Here is a 27,529-nt window from a genome sequence, read left to right on the forward strand (position 1 = left end):
TTTGTTCCTCTGGTACCACAATTTGCATGGTGACCCCCAGTTTTTACTTGTGATTTTGAAAGAGAATGGTTGAACTATTCCTTGAGGAGAGTTGAAGTAAAAAGTTTAAGTCTTTCACTTTTGAGGCCCATACTACCTTAAATTCAATCAGGCATCGGCAATTGTTATGCCAGGAGACCAGGGATCGTAAAATGTCAAAACAGTTAAACACTTGTCATTTCACCTTCTTATTAGTCAATTTCCATGTCATGATGGCATTTTCCTACCCGAAATTCAAATAATGTGTTTTGAAAATAATATATATGTTAAATGTAGCTATATTAGAATTTGCCCTGACAGAGAAATGTGAAAATCAGATGTCATGTGCTTTGTTCTAATATATCCAATCATTGTTTTAATACTGAACAGTATTTAGACATAGGAGAAGATGTGATTGTACCGGATGACTTCACGGAACAGGAGTACACATCAGGAATGTGGTGGAGGCAACTCGTTGCTGGAGGTGCTGCGGGTGCTGTGTCTAGGACGTGTACCGCTCCGTTAGATAGACTTAAAGTTCTTCTGCAGGTGAGAAACTACTCAGTTTTCATGTTATTGAGTTATGGCTGGCATTTAATCACATGTGCAGCTAAGATGTGAAATTATTTTATCTGTGGAATCTTTTATAGTGTAAATGTGACTTGAACTGGTGAATATTTCTCTGTTTTTGTTTGATATCCCCAATGTTGAGGATGAAGTGCCCATGGTTTCTGTTCTCCAGTGCCTGCAGAGTTTAGGGAATTTGATGAGAAATTTTCTCTTTCTTGTCGAAGTGCTTTTCAGGGAAATGCCACAGTTTGATTTGGATTTGGCTGTCTGAAATGGCAAGTCATCTTGGTTCTTGCTTCATCACTAGATCTGTGCAGAGTTCTATAGGCATGATGGTTGACTGTTCAATTTGTCCAAAATGGGATGCCATGACATACCATTACATACTATCTCTATTCTACTCAGAGGCCCACATTCCCAACCTGTTGTAGTATGTGATCTGACAGCTCAATATATTTTTGTGGTCACTAAGTCAATCTTAGACCCCAGGTTAAAGTTATCACATTTCTATCTCATTTTCCCATTAACACGGACTGCGCTTACTATCAGTTATGCTGATTCATCAGACATTACACAGAGCTGCTCCTGTGAACAAACCATGCCGCAGTCATCATCTAGTAGCACTGAGGGACTGAATCAAATATGGGTGAATTGACAGAATACAACTTTTGTATTTCATCTTTGTCCTACCATGAACTGTCTGTCCATGAGAAGATAAAAGTGCTTGTATGAAATCATTTTTAGCTCACAGCTGACTGTCAGAGCACATTTCACTTCCGAATCTTTCACAATGACAGGACAGGAAGTGACATTTGCCTAAACATGTCACTTTGTTTTGTTCTTCTTTCATTGTTTCTTTGTCTGTCAATGCAGCAATATTTAAATTTTAGGGATATATTCCGTTTGGGTTTTTCCTAGAGTTGTTCCAAAGCAGGAATTCTTTCCCAGAGCAAAATGAATTGTTGAATGAATGAGTGATTGAATGAATGAATGAATAAATGAATGAATAAATGTCATGATCAATTGCCAAGAAGTCACCAGACCAAAGTTATAAGAGATCTTTCAATTTCTAACACTACCAGGTATATCTACTGCCAAGTGGAAATATTTTCACACGACAAAGGAAACTTGTATTGACTTGTTTCTGGAAAATTTTCAAAGCGACAATTCTATGGAGAATAAACATGTGGACTTGTATGTGGTGTCATGAGGATAGAATAGGTTCATCATTATTTGCTGTCAGTAAACAGGTGTGTCTGTAGGTCTGACTCATGATTGGCCAAAGTCGACTCGTCAGTGAGGGTCAGGCTCCGTATGGTTGGAACGGGGAAAGGGTACTCCCTACTACCTCAGTAGGATTGAGGTTGTGTTTGGATCTGTTCAATGCTGCTGGCCTATCGGCCAAAATTTGCCAGTGTGTTAGGGAAATCAGTCACCCTTCGGAAATCCATAATAAACAGGTTGTTCATCACTTTTTTTGGTATCATTTTTTTCATTCAGTGATTACAGAAAAAATAATTGGCTTAAAAAGATTGGCAACCAACATGTATGTACCAGGTTCTTAATAAAAGCAATCTGACCCAATTAAATTTAACCCCTCTCTTTTATATGCAAATTAGTACAAAGAAAGTTGAACATAATTTATTTGCCCATAGGCAATGAATGTGATTCCAGAAAATATTACAGAAACTTAGTTATCTTATCAGGAACTGTAAACAGGCATCCAAACATCTTCTATAACCTATGAAATGTGGTGAGTGGCTCACATGCAGAATGGGTCTCAGTCTCAGGAAAACATCCAGTATTGTCAGATGCTAGTGACATTGTTTTTGCAGAATGGTTATTGGTTGCAATGATGTTCACACTATTCAGACAGCTGGGAAGAAGGAAAGTGGTTTATGAACAACTGTTACTCTGCCCTCTCTGACTGGCATCATATCATACTAACGTTGATCACTTGAGCTGTGAGAGGGTATTCTTTTAAAAAGTAGCATCACAAGAGGCCAGTGTGCAAAACGTTATCCAACGCCTGCCTCATTGACGGCAAGATAACTTGCACATTAATAACCAAATATATCTCTTCTCTGTCAGTATTGTGGGTTTTGCTTCATTGCAGGCCAAGGTGTGGTTGTAATATAGTTACGTTGTCAGCTTTCATCATGGTTCTTTCCCATGTAAATTGTATCTGATTTGCGAGTCCTGTCTACGAATACGATGATACATGTATCAGTGTGGGTGACTAGCCAAACTGTAGACATCGAATTTTCAGAGTTGTACAGATAATATACAAGAAATAATTGTTTATGAAAATATTACAGCTTTCTCTGTTGATAAAGGGACTGTAGGCTAACAATGTTCATGTCAAATTTTGTTCAGGTTCATGCCAGCAAGAAGAATGACCTAGGAATTGTAACTGGCTTTCAACGCATGCTGAAGGAAGGCGGAGTGCGGTCATTATGGAGAGGTAACGGAATCAATGTAGTGAAAATTGCACCGGAAACGGCTTTCAAATTTATGGCATATGAACAGGTGAGTAAGACATGAAACAAGCTGATAAATGTTTGAAATTCCTGTCTCTCAGTAGATTAAATTTTGCATTTAGAATACAAAGATTGTTGTTGATGAATTACATACAAGTACCAGATATAAGCCATAGAGTCCAAATATGACCTGGCAGCATTCTGCAGTCTGTATACTTCTATTGCTACATTTCAATATTAAATCATGTTTTCATATCAATGAAAAGGCCGTAGAGCTAAATTTTGAAAGTAAATAAAAACATGGGCTTTTAAAATATTTCAAGATGTCTGTGAAAGGGTCTTGGAATTGTGGAAGGTTTGCTAGTTTATTTATAGTTCATTATAGAATTTGATATCTGTACATCTCATTTGAGTCTACCTATTGAACATTTTATCTCTAGAATTGTGGAAAAAGTTGTGCTCATTCTGTACATTTGAATTGTACAAAATATGTTACAGTAAAATGACACACTATCAAAATGTTAAAATATGCCCCAGACAGCTCAATTATCAATGATGGTACACAGGAAGTTTGGCAACCCTGAAGATGACTAGTGTCTTACAATCAATCTTACAATCTTTTATGGCTTTCACTGGCTTCAAAGATTTACTGATCTCATAAAAATAACTCTGTTGTCTTTCACAATGAAGACCTTGCCCAGTCTTCTTCAGGTTTGCAGTTGCCAGGCATTCCTTTATCAACATTGTTTCCATGGTAGCTGTCTGTGTGTCTTCATCGTACAATAGTGGAAAGTATCTTCTTTAGGAAGTATAGTAACATAGTATTGAAGTCCAGTATGAAAAAGACTACAATCATAGCTTACTGCATAGATTTAAAGGTACATGTATACTGTCACCTGTTCCAATTTTGCCACAGTTACCATTGAAAGAGAAAATCTAACCAATCACAAATGGCGAGTGGCCCCTTTTTAAAAACAGCGCCCTAACATGGGTATTTTGAACACGAAGGAACGCCCCTTTGATCATATATGGGCAATATTAGATTAAAGGTGACTGTATACCTTTAAGGGGAGATAATTCATCTTTCAGACATGAAATATTTATCAAAGTATTTCTAGACAGTAAAAGATTATGTTTTCAGTACAGTACTAAGAGGCTTACTGAAAATGAGATTTTTTCAAAAAAAATTTGCACCTCATAGTTTTGATAATTTCAAAAACATAAAACTTTCCCTGTACTGATTTACACTGGAATATATTCAGTGAAACATTGTTTTTGTGTCACAAAAATGTAGAGAGAATAAAAACACCTGCCGAATAAAGTATAAATCTTTACTTTTCATTGATATTAACAGGCTTAGTTCAAATTTTGGTACAGATCCACTGTCATTCGAATTTGCCTGTTGGCGAGCGAGACACAATGATTTCATTTTATTTCGATAATTTGATTTAATCATTAGTAAGAGTACAATTCAGGTGACAAATCACTCAGCACAGAGGACTGTAATCAATACTAGTGAGTTACTTATATTTGTGTAGTGTGACATTTTCATGATGTGCTGATCATATTGAGAAAATTTCTTTTGCTGTAGCTCCAGCAGTACTACTTCCCTGTAGAATCTGTGACAAAGAGAACCCCTTTGCTTCTAAATAGTATACCAGTAGTTTTTGAAGTTTTAAATTTGAAAAACGCCAATGACACTAGACTTGCCTGTAGCACGTGTGGCTGCCATTGCTGTTTCCAAATTCTCTTTTCACAGTTTAACTTCCAAACTTGGGGAAATAATTCTCTCGTAAGGTAATGATTTTGTTTGTTCCCATGCCTGAATTTTTACCAAAATCCTCTTGTGTGAAATGAAATCATTAAAATGTTGTCAAAACAGTATGCTATGAACTTAAAGCCTCAATAGCAACATCTTTTTAAACGAATATCATTACATTTTAAGGTAGTATGTGCCTCGAAAGTGAAAGACTTTAGCTTTTGTTCAAGCTTTCCTAAATAAAACTTCCAACCATTCTCTTACCAAATCAACAATGAAAAATGGGGGTCACTGTGCAAAGTTTGGAACTAGCGAAACAAATTGCCCAACTTTTTGCGATATTTTAAATTCAAAATGGCCGCCATTCCTGTGTTAACTCAATGGGGGGAAAATTAAATATTAAATTTTTGTAAAACTAAAACAGCGAAAGTTTTTCTTTCTCCTAGAGTTTTAAAATAAGCCCCCACAAATGGTAGATCAGAAAAAAATTGTAGAAATTTGAGAGTCTGAATATCTGTCCCCGAGGCGCATTCTACCTTAAGTAAATTTCTGTAAATTACACCATGAAAGCAGTCAAGCCATGTGAGTTTGTACACTACCTGTAAGAGCTACCATGCCTTGTTATGTAACAACTTCCTGAAACATTGAAAACTTTACTATAGACTAAATTGATGAATGCAAAAAGGTCGTTTCATTGTATTTGCTGTTGTTCACGCAAAGCATGCTGTACATTAGAAGGCATAGTTTGGATTTCAATGCAAAATGGTTTATACACCAAACTATCCCTGTACATTTCTCGCACAAGTCAAATAGAATTATACAGATATCTCTGTTTGTATAATGACATTTGAAGGGAATCATAAAAATAATGTGAAAAGATTGTTACTGTTGGGGCTTTAACCCCATATTCTACCGTAATCTTTTGCCTACGCTCACCTACGCTTACCATACTCCGAAAACTGTGTGTGATATGTCTGAATGAAATGCCTTCCAGAGAGTGCCTACCATTATATTTCATTTTGTCAAAAAATTTGATCCACAATCACTGGTGTTAATACCTATTGGTATTATCAAAAGTTATGGAAACTTAGGAAGACTTAAACTTTGTATTGCCAATAACATGTTACTACAGCATGAAGATAAAAGCTGTACACATCTTGACATCCATTTTACTTGGCACATCTAGAATCTCCTGAAAGCAGATACAAGTCAGGATTACAATATGATGATAATGAACAATTAAAATAAAGAAAGTGACAGATTTATTATGACATGGAAAAATTATGTTTGAGCAGAAATGAAGCATTGTATCCATTCATGGATTTCATAAAAAAATTGTAGTTTTCTTTTAATCCGGTTAAATCCTGGGATCATGCATCGTGGCATTGCAACTGTTACCAGTTTTTGCTTTATCTTTTTGAACTTACAGTATATTTGTTTTATCTTTTTCATCGATAGATAAAAAGGTTACTCCACACACCTGGTACCGAGTTACAGATGTATGAAAGGTTTACTGCAGGATCACTAGCAGGTGCCATAGCACAGACAGCTATATACCCTATGGAGGTAGGTTTATGGTAGATTTGAGTTCATACCGGTAGATTGGTGCAATAGCACAGGCATCTATAGACTTGGTTCAAGTCGGTGAATTTAAAAAAAAATAAAAGCATTTATAATAGTCTCTCTTGTGTCTCTCCTATTTCGTACAAACCTATCCGGAATTTGGCAGCTCACGCCAGGTTTTCCCAGCGATTGAATGAGTCACGTTTGAGTCTGCGCAGTAGTGAGTTAGTTTCTGCCGGATTCACCGACTTGGACTTCTTGCAAAGCACAGGCGGTGAGACGGACTGTGTACACAGTGACGTAGAGCAAATACAAAATGATTGACAGCCCCCGCCGTTATTCTGGCCAATAAGAAGAACGCATGCTAATAAACCTCTGCAAGCATTAAAAAGTTTGTTGTCATCTCCGTGCAAAGCTAGACATCGAGTACGTTTATATCTGGGTGAATAATGGCATCAAGTTCGTACATTACCGCGTTTTAACAACTGATCGGTCGACCATCGCTAATCATGCGAGATTACCAAAGAAAGCTTGTTGAGAGTTACATTGAGGGAAAAGATGTATCCGTCTACGCACCAACCGGCAGCGGAAAATCACTGACATACGAAGTCGTCCCACAATGTTTTGATTTCCATCGCTTTGGGCACGTAAGAGAACAGGCTACAACTGTAAGGACGGTGTCTTTTTCCATCCTTGAATAACCGGCGACGATTTTCGCATTTTGCAACATGGGCCCCACAAACAACACAGATATTTTCACGTGTTTTCGGTGATACAACTGAGGTCGTGCTGACTTTTGTGGGAGAGATCGCACTCAACATTTTGTCAACAACGCCATGTGAGTTTTATGCACGTCTCGTTTGGGTCAACTGGTAACTCCTCCCAAGGTGTAAAATTTAGTGATGTCATCTTATGAATAATATATGAGTAAAGAAAACGTCATCTCATGAATAATTTATAGCAACGCAGATCGTGCAAGAAAGCCAAGTCTGTGATTCCGGGTGAAACTCCGCTGTATAGCGTTCACTCCACTCATCGCGTTCACCGTACTCATCGCGTCCACTCACGCGTGCGCTTCACATGAAAGCAGAATACAAATCATTGCGTTCACTCCACTCAAACATTCACAAATCAAAGACTTGAACCAAGTCTAAGGCATCTATTACCCACTGGAGGTAGGTTTACGGTAGTTGTGAGTTCACAGAAGTTGGTTAACAGAGTAGGTTAATGGTTGCTGTATTATTTGGTACCATATCATAGACAACAACAGTGTACATAGCCAACCTACTCTATATAACATTCTCTAACCTGTAACTTTTTTATTTTAATGATGCCTGAGTCATGCACCCCATTTAAAATAAAAAATAAAAAATTCCCAACCAACCTACCCGGATTCCTAAAGCAACCTTTACATTAAGTGATTTTTGGCCTTCACCCCAATGTCCCTGAAAACAGGTCCACAATCACCATTGATAACAATGATTTTGGGCCAAATCAGCGTGGTGAGAGGATTAAGGAAACTTTCCACTTACATAGATAAACTTCCACAGACACTCTCCTAATCGCCAGAAATGTATTTCAAAGTGATCTGATAATGTACTCCTCATGAATGTAATACTATAATTACTTCAAGTCGTGTTACCTTCAACTGACTTGAATCAAGTATGTAAATTAGATGGCAAAATGCAAGTGGGACGTTCAAAATTGACATTTCACTCTACTTACCGTACATATCATGAATTCATTACGTATCAGGTTTTGAAGACAAGGTTAGCCTTGCGCAAGACAGGCCAGTACTCTGGAATTTTGACTGCGCCAAGAAGATCCTCCGATCAGAAGGTGTTGGAAGTTTTTACAGAGGTTATATCCCAAATCTATTAGGTATTCTACCATACGCAGGAATTGATCTAGCTGTATATGAGGTAAGATTTGAACTGCTTTATGCAATACATTTGTCCAAACAATTTTTGTTTAGTACTGTAAACTAACTGACAAAACTTATGAAAGTCAGAAACAAGTTCTTGAATGCTAAGTGTTTTTTTAGATGTTAATCTGCTGTTCAGAGAGTCAATAAATCCTTGACAAAAAATATTTTAGTTTCCATTGCATATTACATGTAAGAAAGTAACTTGCATCATTTGTAAACATGTTAGATGTAATGTCCAACATCAGCAAGAGTTTGTAAATCAACACACATGCTTTGCCTGAATTAGAAGGATGTAGAACTTACCAAATTTGCATATTGTCAACTCTGCATCTGGTATCATGTGGATCACTTCCCATGTAACTCGTGATTGTGATTTGACTCGCAGACATTAAAGATGTCGTGGATTAAGAGACATCCCACGCAAAGTGACCCTGGTGTAGTTGTTTTGTTATTGTGCGGTACTACCTCCAGTACGTGTGGACAGTTAGCCAGTTATCCCCTAGCATTGGTGAGGACAAGACTCCAGGCAACAGGTAAGTAAACTATAGCAGTTGTTCAATGATGATCCGTGCCCTGTTTGCATCATGAAGTACACGCTAACAGGTAAAGCCAGTCCTAGCAACTTACTGCTGTGACAATTCAATGGCAGTGATCTCAGTAATCAACAGACATTGTTTTCAATCATTTCTACAAAGCATGTTTTGCTATCAAGTCAGTCACCTCAACAAAGTGGACCAAGGTCTTGACAGATTTGATGTCATTTCAGGGTCATTTTTTTATGTCCAATCTAAGAACACAGACAAAAATATTTCATTAAGCCACGTCTCGGTCTGGGTTTGGTATTTTTTCTTTAATCAGTGCAAATGTTGTGGTTGTGCTTGTTATGTGTATCTCTTTATTTATGGATAACTTGTCAGGTTTTGTCGGAAAATCCATCGAAACAACAGTAACACTGTGTCAGATGTGAACTACAGAATGAAATGTGTAGATCAGAGTTTTTTTAAAAGCATGCATGAAACAGATGTGTTGACATCCCTTTGCCACTTGCCCATTCTAACCTTTGAAATGTTCTGATTTTTTACCCTGAAGTTTCTGAAGCGACAATGCTTGGTCTGTTCAAGACAATTCTCAGGGAAGAAGGCGTCCAAGGTCTGTACAGAGGAATCATGCCAAACTTCATGAAGGTCGCCCCCGCAGTCAGCATCAGTTATGTCGTCTACGAACATGTGAGGAAAAGCCTTGGCGTCAATTGGGGAACAAAATGATATGGATGGATGGACTTGCATGTACATCTGTCTTCCTGGAACTGTATTACATCTCAAGAAAAATTACATCAATACTTTGAGAGGGAGGGGGGGGATGTGGCCAATTCTACTTCTACAGTGAAATGCTGCCATACTCAGAGCAGGTCATCTGAGGACAAAAGTCGCACATTCTCATCATCATTCAACAAACATTTGTGTACTATTTCCATGCTACTACAAAGATGTTACAGGAAAATATGTAAATGATGTGTTTCCTCATTCATCATGAGTACGAGTGTTTCAGAATCCCAAAGAAGTTCCTCGATTTTCACTTTGCAGTCATAATTTACACATCTACGAGGCTTTGTTTCAGACCAAGGCAACTGAGAAATATGTCATTCATGTGTCTTAATTCAGTTTTTATCACCCAAGTGAAATGATATCATAAATTTTGATATGAAATTCTCGGCACCATTTTAATTAGCATGGGTAGTGGCTGTCATTAGTTTCTCTCTATGCAAAGAAAATTAGTAAATACAAGGAGTGGATACCTGTACTTTGTGTTAGTTTTCTTAAAAAAATATTTTAAGTTATTCCTATAAGCCGTATAAATTTAATTTATTACAAGTCTCACAGTGTATATTTATCAATATGTATCTTAGCATATAGATGAGCTATCAGATTTGTCAAGTTGAATCAAACTGATAGATTGAAGGGCTTATCTCTGTTCACTGTGCACTGTTTTGCCGAGTTCAAATTTACACAAAAGCGCAGGTCAGTGTAAGCTTTATCCATATTCCAATAACAATGTCCCAGATATCATGTCATGGATTTCACCATTGTTATTTAGATTAGTGCTAAATGTTGGGTCACAGTACTCTGACAGAAATAAATAGCATTTGATTTGCATAAGGTCAATGGTCACCAAGCAGGCACTGAGAGTAATGAGATGCGTCATCACACATTTAATCAAATGGCTGCCTTTGAAGCTGGCAATTGTGTGAAAGTTCTTGCATCAAGGCATTGCTCATACATCTCTTCAATTCAAAGTAGTGTAGGTTAGAGGAACAGAATGATCTTTACAAAATATTAGTTTTGTTAAATTCTCAAGATATTAATTCACAGATTGGTGATGTTGTCACTGAGGGTAATTCATAACTACTGTACTGGTATACCCTACGACTTGAAATCACCATTTGAAATGACTGCCAACTATGATCAAGAAATACATTCCTTTCAAATGTAATGAACTATGGCAAATATACAGACATATTATTTCAATATAAAGCAAAGACTTTTTTTAATTTGAAAAAGTTATTTAACTTTTTTTACAGTATCTGGTGATGTTTCCTGCATTAAAAGTAGGCATTCTAAGTATCAAAATGGTTTTTAGATCCTTTCAGAAGAATTTTGAAATTTAGTTTTTTGTAATGAAAAATGTTACAACAGAGCTTTATCACTCTCAATATGGAAAGATTTTTTGCCAACTTCTGATATAGTCACAATGCTTTTGGACATGGTTCCTTTGTGCAAGCCGGTATTGGCACAACCTATTCTGCCATTCTATTTCTATGGGCATTGTATGCAGTTACTGCTGATAAGTTCTTGGCTATTAGTGCAAGATACGGGGCAGATTAGTATTAATTTATGCAAATTATATTAATGAGCATTGTTTGGATATTTAAATTTTATGCTAATGATTCTTTATCAGTGTGGAATTTATCTGCTCCGAATTGTGCATTATATAGTTCTGAGACAGTCTAGTTTGAATCTACCCATCACACTGCTATGCTACCATGGTAAAATGGTAAAAAATATTTCTAAATTGACAGCAGCTTAGGGGAGATGTGGCTTGTAAATCAACTCTTAGAATTCCAGGGGTGGTACAATGGTATATCAGTTCAATATACATAAGACTTTGGATCTTTTGTTTAATCAAGAGTAAAACAGTTGATCTTGTGTTAATTATCAGACTTACACTTATTTTCATGTACTTGGCACGATATGTTATAGAGGGTTAAGTTAGAAAAAATTTCCTTCAAAACTGTGTTTTCAAGGGCCTTCAAATATTCAAGTCTCGTAAAATGCAACATATTGACATGTTATACTTCAAGGTTCTTGACCAGCTTTACCTGATAAGATATGAACTTTGCTTGATAAGGGTCAATTTCACTACCCAGTGAAATGGTTACGGCCATTTCCAGTGAATGTTTTTGAACCACTCTTCATAAACCAAAACTAGTATTAAGGTTACCGTGTTATTGTATGCAGTTTTTGGAAAGGGATTTTTTTGTATTTAATGTAGCAGTCTTTCCTGTGTAAATGTCCGTGAAACATTGTTAGCAGAAAAACTAGATTTCCAAATTGACTGCAGCTTATGGGACAGGTAGCTTTGAGAAAGACTCAAATTCTCATACATATTGAACAGAGTAGTACTGTGTGTGGACTGTCATGTTGTTTTTGTGAAGGAGAATATTAGCCAATACACCCAATTTTTTACCATATAGATCCACCTCGTCTCATTGAAAACAATGTTGAATTGGGTGAAGACAGAATGCCCAGTCACTGCAAAATGAAATCTTCCCAAATGATAAAAATTAGGAACGGTGTTATGTAGGAATTCTTTTAAAAATAGGACTAAGTCATTATGCTGTTCTGAGTTCCATAATTAGTGCAAGTATTCATGTATTAATATTTGTTGGGAAATTTTGAGGAGACTTTCAGAAATTACTCCGACAGGAATGGTGAAATTGGTTCTTCTTCAACAGCTTTGCGGACTGCGTTTCCAAACAAGCAAAATACACTGTAACAAGCTAAATTTTCAATCTGTTGGCTGAGGATTCTGCAATAAAATGCCTTGCTGACTTTCAAGATTTTCATTTTCAAAGTTTTGTCAAAGACATTCAACTACCACAGTTTTTATTATGTAAGTTTGACCAAATTCCCACCACAATTATTTCAAGAGTATAAACATTAAAATTGCCATTTTTTCAAGGAGCAAGGATGTCATGACTTAAATTCCGGTCATCCAACGAGAACTATAATGAAGCTATAATTTTTTTTCTCACCATTTCATTCTGCTGTGTCAGGATTTAGGTGCTGAAAGTCTTATTCATCTCCACATTCAAGCCTTAAATGTGCCTGTCAAAACCTCTCTGAGTTTTGCAGTGGACTCAGACATGAACTTTTCTCTTTGGTGTACTTGATGTTTCTCTGATCTTAGAACTTGTTGAGGTGTAATTATTGGTAACTATCACTCTAAGAATACTTTACAAGAATCCACTTTTATCTAATTAATATTCAATGTACAACTTCATAAATTGGTAAATCATAAAATGTAGAGCCCTAATTCATATCAATACAAAAGTTTCACAGAGCTTTTAAAACCTGCATCAACTGGTCTAAATTTTTGTTTTCATCTTAAAACTTAAGAGATGAATTTGACTCTTTGATGACTTTGTATAATCAGTAAAATTCCTTATGAACATTCAGCAATACATACAAAAGTGAAAAAGTAATTTCCAATTTTAACAGAGCAAGTAAGATATCAAACTGCACAAACTCAACTTCTCTGTCATGGGCAAAGAAGCAAATGTTTGCTTGTAGAGCAACCGTAGTTTCATCCTGGGGCATAATGTTGTTAACATAGATGTTGTGAACTTTCATCACATGTAAGTTAAAAAATAGACAAAGAAATAGAGAGGCAACGGTTAGATTAAAAGTTAGAGTAGTTTGTAAAACAGTTTTCAAAAAAATAGGGAAATGATAAACTTTGACAATGCACATTTAAACAGACTAGGGCTCTGAAACACTCATTTTATAACTCTTCTAAAAAGGTATCTTTGCCTCTTATTGTGCAGTTTGGCACTATAATAGTAAAAGGGAAAATAGTAAGGAAATTTGTACAATGAAACGTGCTAATACCAGCTTTTTTACAAACTAGAAGAGTTTAGCTGAGAAATTCTGTCTATCATGCAAGTTGTATTATGTCAGAAATTTCTGACAACTGTACTTCTACTTGTGAATATGGTATCGTCATGGTTACTAGTAAAAAGACCTTCAGTGAATTTGTTATGAGATTCTCTTTAGCCAGTTCTCAAGAGGTTGCTTAATAAATGGCACAATATGGATGCTGCAAGGAGGCTTTCCAATCAGTTGTGCTGTGAATGTTAGCAACGTGGAGACACATGCCGCATTCACTTATCACAGTATTATGTCTTGAAACTGCATCATGCAAGCAGCTAAATATGAAAACTCGTTACACACAATCAACACTATGATATTGAGGATGTTGTGTAGGAACATGACATGCATGTACACAACCAAAGAAGCCTGAACAATATTTAGATGACAAAATATCCACAAGGAAAGGATAATAAAGGAATGGCTTTGCATCAAAGATGTTCAGGTGGTGTATAATAAAGCATTATCAACATTTTAGGGATATGTAACTCACGTCATAATTTCTATGAAATTTATGTACTGGATGGGCTTTATCTTTCAATAATATGATATTTTAGGGATAAAAGGGATATTAATATTATCTCTGATTATTAAGGGCAAGAGCAGAGAGTTTCAAGTTGTTTCACATCCTTTTTTTCACAAGTTATCTCTTCTTGTAAATATGTTCTCTTTCATTATAAATCTTATTTCAAGAAAATGAAGCAAAAAGCAAAAACTTTTTTTGTCAAATGTGTACATTCATTTGTGCAATGTTACTAATTTTCCACGACATTGAATAAAGGTTTTAACTCAATTCAGGTGTCAAGTTCTGTTGTTTCCAGGGGTCATGACCTTTGAACCTTGTTATTGTGCTGTGTTATTCGGTTCTGGTGACTCTGGTTTGTAGGCTTCCTTCAGATTTGTTGATATTGTAGCCAAAGACATTTTGCAAATTTTTATCAGAAAATCCCAAAATCTGCATCAGATTGCTTTGATGTTTGGTATTTTACATCACAGGGACTTACTCCATTCAAATTATGTCCAAATTGCCATAAAATATGTAATTCTGCATTTATTAAAATATTTGTCATATGTGGGTATGAAGTCATAGACTGCTCCATGTTCATACTGCTTTGCAGTTTTGGTCATAGCTTATCTGCAGGCAGATCCACCATTCAGATTGTTAATGATTTGATGGGATCAGACAGCAGCAAGTATTCACAGACACATTCTATAGAAACACAGTGATTCAACCCTTTGGATAATATTTGCTGTCCTTTCACAACCAGTGACAATTATGGTATTGAAAAATCGAGTGCAAAGTGAGCAACATGAGAATAATGCATTGTTTATAAACTTTTAGGTCGCAGTCGAGAACATGCAGCTGTATGGGAAGCCAATTTGTTCAGTGAGGGTGATTTTGACAGGATTTTGCAAGCTCAACCAAAGTCCATAAAGCCATCTCCTTACTTCTCAGTTTACAGAGTGCTCTGATATTTTTTTTCTGAAATAAACTGCATACTTTGAAAGCGCTATAAAGTTAGCAGACTTTCTCATAGCCATACGAGTATGGCGAGAGTGTCCGGCTTTGGCTACGCCGCCTCCCGCTGCATGGCCAAAGCCGGACACACTCGCCAAGTTCGAGTAGCTCGAGGTTTTGCCTGGGTGTTTGGGTCGGACGGCGACTCAAACACCCATGCAAAACCTCGAGCTACCGTACTGCAGCTAAGGCTTAACTCTCTCATGACTCCTAGGGCTAACTATCACTGTGCTGTCAACGTATTCATATTGCAATTTTCTCCCCTATTCTCAGCAGTTGCTGGGAATATGTCTGTGCATCGTCATTTAATATTCAAGAGAATTTTTCTTAGTTTTCTAATGACTTGTTGGCTGTGTCATATTTTTAATAATGATGATCATTCATGGACAATCATACAACATTTGAACTCAAGAGGGCGCAATGAAGCCAGATAGTGTACCGTACAATGCGTGACTGGAGTGTAGGGAGGATGTGATGTTGTTGGAATAAGTGTAATGACCTGCTGGAATACATCCATAACCATGTTCATGTCCTAAATCGAACGAGATTACTGCACAGTGATCGCTTTTGTCCTGTTTGCATTCTAATCCTCTGACCAGATTCTAACATAATAGTTTGAAAACTTTGCGTTCCCGATTTATATTTTGGCTGGATAAACCATAGACCGTAGAGGGGGTCTTCACCCTCCACTGTCTATGGATAAACTTACATTGCGTTGAAATACACCCATACCATGCGGTTACGATACTTTTGTCGCACTTCACATTAAAAATTAGCAGGTTTTTTTATTTCTTAATTCTCCTCTTGCGGTCATTCAAAACAAAGCAGTCAATAGTTCCTTTGTAACATTTTTCGAGATTAAATACTGTGTTGTTATACACATTTCTCTAAAGGTGCACATCTCGGACTCTACGATAGAGATGTTTTATAACTGAATCAATTGTTGCTACAGATTAGTATCAGGTAAAACTTGAAAACAAAAGTTACGATCTAATTTTAACATTTGTCAATATGCTCGCAAGTGTACATATACTCGTTAAAAATATATTCACACATTTCGATAGACTGCAACGTGCTACCGAGATATTTTCAAGGAAAATGGTCATTTTCGCAGACCGAAGTATTAGATCCCTTGATATTGATTTATTGTCCGTTCCTGTTTGTGTTTTACTGACTGACATTCTACCTCATTCATACTCACTGGTATAAATCTCTACGTTTCCGTGACACGTACAAAACAGTCAACAGAAAGTGAATTCAAGGAAACTGTACTTTTATTACACAGGTAAGAATATTAGGTCGACATCAATAACTAATTGCATACAGAAAGAATTCAAAGCGGTCATAATTGTCTTGGTAAAACGATGACGTTATGCCACTTGCGTGTCCATGGTCATTAGCATTGAAAACGCACGGAGGAGATGCTTTGCAGATGGCCTAAGACCAGGTGTCGGACATACAGACAGATTTATCAGTGTCCCCACTTGTTCCATCATCTTTCCTTGTTGAGAGAAGAGTTTCATTCTACGTTGGCTGATGGCTTTTGGCGATACCGTGGTAGATTTTCATTGGCTTCGTGGACATCATGCAGCCTGGACTCGTCCAGTTCACACTGATATGGAGTCAGGCCGGTGAACAAAGTGGCGAGAATCATGCCGACACTCCAAATATCTTCCTTGAATGACGTAACGCCATTGTCAAAGACGGCTTCTGGAGCAATATAATGGAAGGCTTCCAATTCCACGTCTTGTAGAAGCGTCTTCGATAGGAGCAGCATTTCTGAAGCCAATCAGTGTCAAGGTCAGAGTCTTCTTGTCAATCTACAAAGAAAGTAATATTGAGGATTGAGAAAAGAGAAATAAAAGATGCCGCTATTTCTCTTGTAATAATTACTTAAGATGGTTGGAAAGGCTATTTTTGCACCAATTCTTTTCTCAGAGTTAATGTCAAATTTCAAGTGTAAGAATCAAGATATTTATGTCAAATTTTCAGTTAATATTTTCTCCAAAGAATATAAAAATTGTATATTTGCAGCCATGATTTTGAAATATGACACCAGTAAATATTAAAATTTAAATTTTCATATTTTTTTTACATATTTGAATTTAATAATAATTGGATAGTATTAATATTACCAAATTAGTTATAAATATGTTGACACTATTTATTGTAAGATTTGTACGGCAGGATTTGTAAATAAAATTTGTTTTTATGATTTTACATGGGTTTATATATCAAAAAATTATTAAAAATTCTTTCAAATTTCAAAATGTGATTTTTCAAAAAGTACTTCAAATACAGAAAAATTGTGCCGTACAAATCTTATCTGTAACCTTGTTAATAGGCTGTAAAAATTCCATGTCCATATCTCATTTCAAAATTGGATTAAATTGGTATACAATTATGTAGGAAAACTGTTATTCTGTCAAAAATGTTGAAAACAAGCCATATTTGCACCCCTCTTTTGAAGTCATATAGCAGTTTTTTTGTGTTAATCTCACTTTTGACACCTCTTTGACACTCAAAGAATCTAAAAATGCATTTACAATAGCAGTCACTCACTCTGAATGCCAGCACCGCCCTGTCAAACTTTCCTGAAAAACAGCAAATAATGACTTTCCCTTTTCAAACATTTTATTCAAAGCTAGGGGACCTCTACCATAGTTAATACACTAAGGACTCCCCAACTTCTTCTTATTTGGTCAGTTTTTCAGAAGTTTTAACAGGCTATAACTCTGCAATGCCTTTGTGCCCAAATGTCTAGTTTTTTTTATTCCACAGAGAATGTTGACTACTTTTATATTTTGATAGTTTTGTTTAAGTTTATAACTGACGCTCTAGCCTTTCCAACCTCCTTAAGCTATTAAATATCCTTCCTTGACCGAAACACACACATAATTCAAAATTGGAAGATGATACGAGGACAGCCTTTTTTGATCATTAACTTTCATTAGGACTTGCAAAGTTACTTACAATAATAGTGTCGAACAGATATTCTGATGGATAATTCCAAAGCCGTGCATTCGGGATACCGCACTACAAGTTGTAGGGCAATGTACACTTTATCTCGTAAAGAAAGGTTCGCCTGAAACGCAAAAACGAGGAAAACTGACGGTTAAAGGGGAACGACAATGATCATAAACCACGAAGGGTACAACTTTTCAACATCAATTCCGCGAAGGTATTGCTACGTTAATTTAATCTTTCACGCAATATACATGCATTAATTTCTTCTTTTAAGTGAAATATGAGAGTATACTTATGAAAACATTTGTACGTGTGTCATTAATAAATATGTTCATGGGGCAGATAGGTAACTTGCCCTAGAATACAATGATGAAATCTTAGTGTATAGAAAGTTTGACCTAGTGCAGTAATGCGGTCTGTGACAGGGAACATCAAATAAAATATAACAATTTGATTTCATACTTGTTATAGAAACTTACCATTCACCACTGCATCTCAATGATTCAAAGTCTTCACCATAAACCATATCCTGAACGATGCCATAATGACCGCCATCAAGACGTGTAACTCCGTGTAAGGTAGGGAAATTTTTGTAGCCAGACAATTTCCTGGAATAAAAAAGAATTAATTTCGATTTTGTTATCATGAATTAAATGATATGAATTGTTTAGTTTTCATGTTTAGAAATCATTGTTACATTGCTCTGGTTACCTATGCATGATTCAAGGCAGAATAGTGCAGGTACCTCGTCCACATACGGGAATGTCTTTAGAAGGATGTGTTAAAATGTGGTGTGATGTGATGTGATGTGATGTGATGTGATGTGATGTGATGTGATGTGATGTGGTGTGGTGTGGTGTGGTGTGGTGTGGTGTGGGTGTGATGTGTGTGTGATGTGATGATGTGATGTGATGTGGTGTGGTGTGGTGTGGTGTGGTGTGGTGTGGTGTGGTGTGGTGTGGTGTGGTGTGGTGTGATGTGATGTGATGTTGATGTGATGTGATGTGGTGTGGTGTGATGTGATGTGATGTGATGTGATGTGATGCGATATGATGTGGTGTTGTGTGGTATACTACGTCATGGCGTAATGCGTTGCCATATAGCATATCACGGCCAACACCGCAAGGAAGCATACCATACTACACAACCAAAGTACATACAAGCTAACATTCCTTACCTCAGAATTCCTCCAGTACGATCCAGTGATACAGGATCAATGGCTACGATCGAAAATTTGTCCTCGTCTTGAATGGTACCATTAATTTCAGAGAAACACATGTCATCGATTACTTCATAATTCGTAAGGCTTTTCATATCGATCATTGGCAATCCTGTAAAGTTAAGAGTGATGAAAGAATCAGAAAAAGGATCAGAAAAGCAATCACAAACACTCCAGCCATTTTTATTGTTTGATGCAAATCAGTTTTTGGTGTTTTGATTTTTAGTTTTTTTAGAGATATCAAAATTTTCCTTGCGCTTCCAATCCAATCAAAATAATTTGGCAAATCGACTATTACGTTAGCAAGCTAGATCATATAAGTTTTCATAAACTCACCGTAGAGGGACGGGAATTCTGGGTCACTGAAGACATCTCCTGTGAACACAATTGATTTAGCTCTATCCGCTCTCTTCTTCAAGCGTAAGTGAGAGTTCAGAACAGTCTTCAGGGTAGGAACTGTTTTAAAAGAAAGAAAATGTTTTCAGACTTTAGTTCAAGGGGTTCTCATTGACGTTGGAATCTACCGATATATTCACTGGTATTCCAGTTTAGCTAAAGGCGAGACATTTAGGTTTTTCATCCGACTGTGGCAAAAGTTAACTAGCTCACACCTGCCTATTTCCTTCAAAGTGTTTGTATAAATTGCTAGCCGAAGGACGCTAACCTTATTTAGATGGACAGTGGAAAACCGGGAAAGCGTCAGTATTAAACATAAAATACTACGATAATTATTTTTTCTTTGTTTGTTTGTTATTGTTTTTGAGTATGTTAATTACTTACTTTAATCTAGTTCGAAGTACGTTTTCACTTACGTTTCTTGGATCTCTTTGAAGAATTCAAGGAGCTTGTACTCGTTTTACCACTAAGTTGAGTTTTGTCACGGCCCTCTTCACAGTTTGTATCAGTGCCAGTGACATTCACGAACTCAGTATCAGACTGGAAGAAAAAAAATCATCGTTTTAACCATCGATAAATCCAAACAGTATATTTGACTTCAAAGAACGGTCTTATTTTATGCGTGTGGTGTCTCGCATTTAAAATATTAGCGACTATTAGCGCTTTCAATTCAGAAGATAACTTTTGATGATTGATGATAAGATTGATGTTTTGATGTAAAAGGTTGACCGTCTCCTGTAATACTGTAAAAGGTTTACAAGACGACAAAGTATAAAAGCAGAATTACCTTTAGTCTTTCACATGGTTCATCACTTGTTTTTGCTGTCATAGATGAACACAAGAGTGTTCGTAAAAGATTTCCGACGACCCGCCTACAGCTGCCTAGTCGTCTTTCGCCCTTAGAAACCATTGCTATCGAAATGAGTTTACAAAGCTGTCGATTTCTTCTAAAAAAATCTCTGCAAAGCAGCGAGAGAGAGAGAGCACACAGAAGTACACAGTCACTGAGAAGACGTGTCCACTGCAAATGCCGTGTTCTGTGTTGACTACGGAGAATAGAACGTTGCCGAGCGACATGATTAGTCGAACTTCTGTGCAGTATTCTCACGCAGTTTGCCGAACGCTGATTTGCCACAAGTTTTCTGCGCAGAATAACGTGGAATCTCGCGAGATTTCCGCTCTCTGCTCGTAGGTATTTTGACAAGAAGGGGAAAGTTTACAGTACACATTATACCAGGGTGCGGAAGCCATCAATATCATTTGATCATCAGCTTTAGAATCATGTGAAAGTTTAGCCAACAACTCCATACACATACTCAGTGTCACATGTAAGAGTACAACAACAGAGAATTTGAAAAGATTCTCCAAAAACCACGTATCTGATGCCTTTGGTATTTGGTATACAGGTTCATAAGGTTGATCAAAATGTTGATATTATTTATGCAATAGTGTACCTCTTCCTACCAATAATGGGCGAAAGCACACTTTGCACCAATCTGATTTAAATCAGATGAGGAGTACGGCGACGTCTATATGTAGGCGGTATTCTCTTGCTCTCGCCTAATGAGAGGCGACAGCAAGAGAATATCACGAAAGTATAGACGTCGCCGTACTCTACATCTGATTTTAATCAAATTGACTTTGCATGACATATGTATGAGGCCAAGCCGAGTACATTGTGGAGTGCAAAGTTTCCTTGAGTCTATTATCGGCCGGGAGGGGCTATATTATTTTATAGTTTTGGCAATGCAAGTGAATTTGTAGATCCAGAAAAAATCTGTGGTCACAGTGCTGGAGAGTCGGATACGATATCACTGATAATTTGGGGGATGACGTCACAAAACTCGCTGTTATTGAATCAGATAAAGCTGTAATCTGATAATATAATAACTATTGAATATTAATAGACCTATCATCCGTCTCCTGTTTATGTTTCATCTTTTTACTGACTGACATTCTACCTCATTCATACTCACTGTTAAATATTGTCACATTTTCGTTACACGCACAAACAACAAGCGGAAAGTGAATTCAAGGAAACTGTGCTTTTATTACGTGGATAAGATCATTAAATTCACGGCAAAAATTTAATTCAAAGACAGTTGAAAATCATCATAATTTACTCTGTAAAACGATAAGGTTATGCGTCCTTCATGTCCATGGTCATCAACATTGCATAAGCATAGAGGAGATTCTTTGCAGATGGTCTGAGACCAGGTGTCGGACATACAGACAGATTTATCAGTGTCCCCACTTGTTCCATCATCTTTCCTTGTTGAGAGTAGAGTTTCATTTCAACGTTGGCCGATGGCTTTTGGCGATACCGTGGCAGATTTTCGTTGGCTTCATGGACATCATGTAACCTGGACTCGTCTAGTTCAGACTGATATGGAGTCAGGCCGGTAAACAAAGTGGCAAGAACCATGCCGACACTCCAAATGTCCTCTTTTAATGACGGAATGCCATTGTCAAATACGGCTTCAGGTGAAATGTATGGAAGACTTCCAATCCCACGTCTTGTAGAAGCGTCTTCGATAGGAGCAGAATTTCTGAAGCCAATGAGCGTCAAGGTCAGAGTGTTCTTATCAATCTGCAAAGAATGTAATATTGAGGATTGAGAAAAAAATGATGCTGCTATTCCTCTTGTATTGATTCCTGAAGATAAATAGCCTAGACTGAAACACACACATAATTCAAAATTGGAAGATGATACGGAGACAGCGTTATTGATTATTAACTTTCATTAGGACCTGCAATTTTACTTACAATGATAGTATCGGAACAGATATTCTGATGGATAATTCCAAGGTCGTGCATTCGGGATACCGCACTGTAAAGTTGCAAGGCAATGTAGACTTTATCTCGGAAAGAAAGGTTCGCCTGAAACGCAAAAAACGACAATAAATGTCAGTAAAAAGGAACGACAATGATCATAAACCACGAAGGGTACGACAGTTAAACATCAGTGCCGCGAAGTTTTTTTATCTTTTACAACACGTACACGTGTTGATTTCTTTTAATTGTAATATGAAAGTATATTTATGAAAACATAGGTACGTGTCCCATTGATAATACGTCCATGGGGCAGATAGGTGACTTAAGCTAGAATTCAAGGATGAAATCTTAGTGTATAGAAACTTTAACCTGGTGCAGTAATGCGGCCTGTGATTCGAGGAGTAAGTGAACTGTATATATTGACCATACAAGCCTTGACATTTGAAAAACATAGCTAGAGAACATTAAATAAAATATCATAATTTTATTTCATACATATCACGCAAACTTACCAATTCACCACTGCATCTCAATGACTCAAAGTCTTCGCCATAAACAGTATCCTGCACGAGGCCATAATGACCGCCATCAAGACGTGTAACTCCGCGTAAGGCAGGGAAACTTTTGTAGCCAGATAATTTCCTGGAATAAAAAGTAAATTAATGTCGATTTTTTTATCATATATTAAACGATATAAAGTGTTTAGTTTTCATGTTTAGAAATAATTGTTTCATGGCTCTGGTTGCAGGTACCTCGTTCACATACGGGGATGTCTTAAACGGATGTGTTATAAATGTGATGTGATGTGCTGTGCTGTGCTTCTCTGTGCTATAATGTGAGTGGATGTGATGTGGTGCGATATGGCTTTGTTTTGTGTGGAGTGGTTTGGTGTGGTATACTACGGGGCGGCCGGATGGCGTAATGAGTTGATGTATATAGTGCATTCCGGCCGACACTGCACCGAAGCATACCATACTACACCGCCAATATACGTACGAGCTAACAGTCCTCACCTCAGAATTCCACCAGTACGATCCAGAGATTCAGGGTCCATCACTAGGATTGCCAACTTGTCCTCGTCTTGAATGGTACCATCAATTTCAGAGAAACCCATGTCATCGATCACTTCATAATTCGTAAGGCTTTTCACGTCTATCATTGGCAGTCCTGTAAAGTTAGAAATAATGAAAGAATCAGAAAAGGGATCAGAAAACAATCACAAACACCCCATCCATTTTTTTATTTAATTTGATGCAAGTAAGTTTTTGGTGTTTTGGTTTTCAGTTTCTCCCTTCCAATTCAACCAAAATAATTTGGCAAATAGCAGTTTGAAAACGATCATAACATTAGCAAGCTAGATCATAAGGTTTTCATAAACTTACCGTAGAGGGACGGGAATTCTGGGTCACTGAAAACATCTCCGGTGAACACAATTGATTTAGCTCTATCCGCTCTCTTCTTCAATCGTAAGTGAGAGTTCAGAACAGTCTTCAGGGTAGGAACTGTTTTCAAAGAAATAAAATATTTTCAGATTTTAGTTCAAAGGGTCCTCATTGACGTTAAAATCTACCTATATATTCACTGGTCTTCCAGTTTAGTAAAAGAAGAGATATTTAGTTATATCTCTCATCCGAATTGGCCAAAGTTGACTTGCTCACACCTGTCCATTTCGTTCAAAGTATTTATATACATTTCTAGCTGAAGGATGATAAACATATTTAGATGGACCATGGAAGATCGGGAAAGCGTCTATATTGTGCATAAAATACTACGATAACTATAACGGTTGTATGTGTGAACGCTATACTCACTTACAATTGGCCTGTTTTGTTTGTTTGTTTGTTATCGTTTTTGAGTATGTTAAGTACACTCAATTAATCTAGTTTGAAGTACGTTTTCACTCACGTTTCTTTGATCTCTTTGAAGAATTGAAGGAGCTTGTACTCGTTTTACCGCTAAGTTGAGTTTTGTCACGGCCCTCTTCACAGTTTGTATCAATGCCAGTGACATTCACAAACTCAATATCAGACTGGAAGAAAAACGCATAGTACAAAAACTTACGCTTTGCAATTTTAAGTTGACAATGAATGAATGAATGAATGAATGAATGAATGAATGAATGAATGAATGAATGAATGATAATGATTTATAATTAAAAAGTGTTTAACCATCGATAAATTCAAAACAATATATTCAACTTGAACGAACGGTCTTATTTTATGCGTGTGGTGTCTCACATTGAAACAATATTGGCGATTATTAGCGCTTTCAATTCAGAAGATAAATGTTTACGATTGATGATAAAGATTGATGTTTTGATGTAAAAGGGTGACCTGTCTCCTGTAATACTGCAAAAGTTTTACAAGACGACAAAGTATAAAAGCAGAATTACCTTTTGTCTTTCACATGGTTCATCACTTGTTTTTGCTGTCATAGATGAACACAAGAGTGTTCGTAAAAGATTTCCGACGACCCGCCTACAGCTGCCTAGTCGTCTTTCGCCCTTAGAAACCATTGCTATCGAAATGAGTTTACAAAGCTGTCGATTTCTTATAAAAATCTCTGCAAAGCAGCGAGAGAGAGAGAGCACACAGAAGTACACAGTCACTGAGAAGACGTGTCCACTGCAAATGCCGTGTTCTGTGTTGACTACGGAGAATAGAACGTTGCCGAGCGACATGATTAGTCGAACTTCTGTGCAGTATTCTCACGCAGTTTGCCGAACGCTGATTTGCCACAAGTTTTCTGCGCAGAATAACGTGGAATCTCGCGAGATTTCCGCTCTCTGCTCGTAGGTATTTCCTATTTCCCCATAAATTGCTTGTCAAGGCATTGTTATTAAATTTAAATCTGGAGAAAACAGAGCGGGTTTTCCTTAACTCATGTAATAGCATCATCTTCTAAAAACTGGAGGAACCGAAGTTATCCCATACTGGCTGTCAGAAATTCTCGCGAACTTATTAAATAATTGAATGTCGATGCCAAACCAAGTTCATCTAGTCTGCAAAACTGGATATCAACATCTGCGAAAGGGAATTACACAATTAGCTAATCTATATATTGATATAAAAATTGTTCACCCCTTGTCAAATTTCGACTCGATTGCTACTGTAAGCCTTATAGTCATCCGTTATAAAATACTCTTATATATGTTGATAAACTTCGACATGTGCAAAATTTTATTCTCCAAAAACTGAATATTCCCTTTGTAAGACAGTTCTCCTCAAATAAAGAGGACCATTTGATATGTTGGTAAGAACTACAAGGGATAAAAAGCATCGTTTCTGGTCATGTCGTCTTTTTAGAAATGGGCTCACAACGCGCATTGATTTTCAAATTTAATTCTTTCAGTCCCGGTTAGTCATTCTACTTTTTAAACCTTAAGCTAAATGTTCATTTTCATGTGTTGTATTCAATGTTATAACTGGAATGATGTGGGAAGACGTTTGTTAAAAGTTAACCATTTTATTACTTTAAATCGCCCTTTGTTCCATCATTGGTTTCTTTCACAGGAACACAAACAAAAGCGTCGACGCTGATGCTTGCGCTCACCAGAAATAGCTTTTTTTGGCCAAAGCGGTTTGACAATTTTTAAAAAGATATTGCTGTCAGCTGAATATAGGAAAATATTGTTTTTAAACGTCTCGTTGACAACAAACTGACAATGTTTGAAGAAAAATGATCAAATGAGCATTTAGGAAACTTTCCTCTGCCACCCCCAAAGAAATACTTTCTACCATGGTTTCAAATTTTCCGATTACCCACTATTATATTCAAATAAGGTATCCTCTATTAAACACTTGAACTTTTAGGCATAAGTTTTTATTAAATTGCAACAATGAGTTGAAATTACTACTTGGACAGGTCACCATCATGGTGTTTTATGATTTGTTCATCAGGAGATCTCTGCACCTTTCCAAGAATGGGACCAATCTACTGTATTGTATACTAACTATGTAGTATTCAGTACTGTCGAAACCAGTATTTGTGTGATTCCATGCATGCCGGTTTAAACCCGTCAGTGCGTGCTTACTCCTGATCTCTTCCGCAAATTTCAATCAAAGCCTTGTTTTTAGACGTAGAGAAGAAGGCTACCCCTAACCTTTAATTGTAGTGCTACACTCATCATGGATATGTATCTCCACTTTCAAGGAATAGTTTGCCAGACCGAAATGTTAGATTCGTTATGCAATAGTGTACCTCTTCCTACCAAACATGGACAAAAGCACACTTTGCACCAATCTGATTAAAATGAGATGTAGAGTACGGACTTCTACGTCTATACGTAGGCGGTATTCTCTTGCTCTCGCCTAATGAGAGGCGACAGCAAGAGAATACCGCGTAAGTATAGACGTCGCCGTACTCTTGAGTCTATTATTGGCCGGGAGGGGTCCATTATTGCTATCATCTTATAGTTTTGGCAATGCAAGTGAATTTGTAGATCCAGAAAAAATCTGTGGTCACAGTGCTGGAGAGTCGGATACGATATCACTGATAATTTGGGGGGAAGACGTCACAAAACTCGCTGTTATTGAATCAGATAAAGCTGTAATCTGATAATATAATAACTATTGAATATTAATAGACCTATCATCCGTCCCCTGTTTATGTTTCATCTTTTTCCTGACTGACTTTCTACCTCATTCATACTCACTGTTAAATATTGTCACATTTTCGTGACACGCACAAAACAATAAGCGGAAAGTGAATTCAAGGAAACTGTACTTTTATTACATGGATAAGATCATTAGGTTCACGGCAAAAATTTAATTCAAAGACAATAAAAACAATCATCAAACGATAAGGTTATGTGTCTTTCATGTCCATGGTCATCAACATCGCATAAGCATAGAGGAGATTCTTTGCAGATGGTCTGAGACCAGGTGTCGGACATACAGACAGATTTATCAGTGTCCCCACTTGTTCCGTCATCTTTCCTTGTTGAGAGTAGAGTTTCATTTCTACGTTGGCTGATGGCTTTTGGCGATACCGTGGTAGATTTTCGTTTGCTTCATAGACATCATGCAGCCTGGACTCGTCCAGTTCAGACTGATATGGAGTCAGGCCGGTAAACAAAGTGGCGAGAATCATGCCGACACTCCAAATATCTTCCTTGAATGACGTAATGC

The 27,529-nt window shown here is 37.0% G+C and overlaps 1 protein-coding gene across 1 annotated transcript in view; it reads left to right on the forward strand.

Moving 5' to 3' along the window:
* LOC139114599 (calcium-binding mitochondrial carrier protein SCaMC-2-like) overlaps positions 1-14,317 on the forward strand; it is a 46,522-nt gene extending 32,205 nt beyond the window's left edge. Inside the window, 7 exon segments of the mRNA XM_070676411.1 lie at positions 409-567; positions 2,965-3,117; positions 6,286-6,393; positions 8,146-8,194; positions 8,197-8,312; positions 8,703-8,850; positions 9,407-14,317. Of these exon segments, the coding sequence (XP_070532512.1) occupies positions 409-567; positions 2,965-3,117; positions 6,286-6,393; positions 8,146-8,194; positions 8,197-8,312; positions 8,703-8,850; positions 9,407-9,582 (909 nt within the window). The 3' untranslated portion in view covers positions 9,583-14,317.
* Positions 14,318-27,529: the final 13,212 nt, after the last annotated feature.

The sequence above is a fragment of the Ptychodera flava genome, chromosome 16, assembly GCF_041260155.1.
Source record: "Ptychodera flava strain L36383 chromosome 16, AS_Pfla_20210202, whole genome shotgun sequence".
Taxonomy (NCBI): domain Eukaryota; kingdom Metazoa; phylum Hemichordata; class Enteropneusta; family Ptychoderidae; genus Ptychodera; species Ptychodera flava.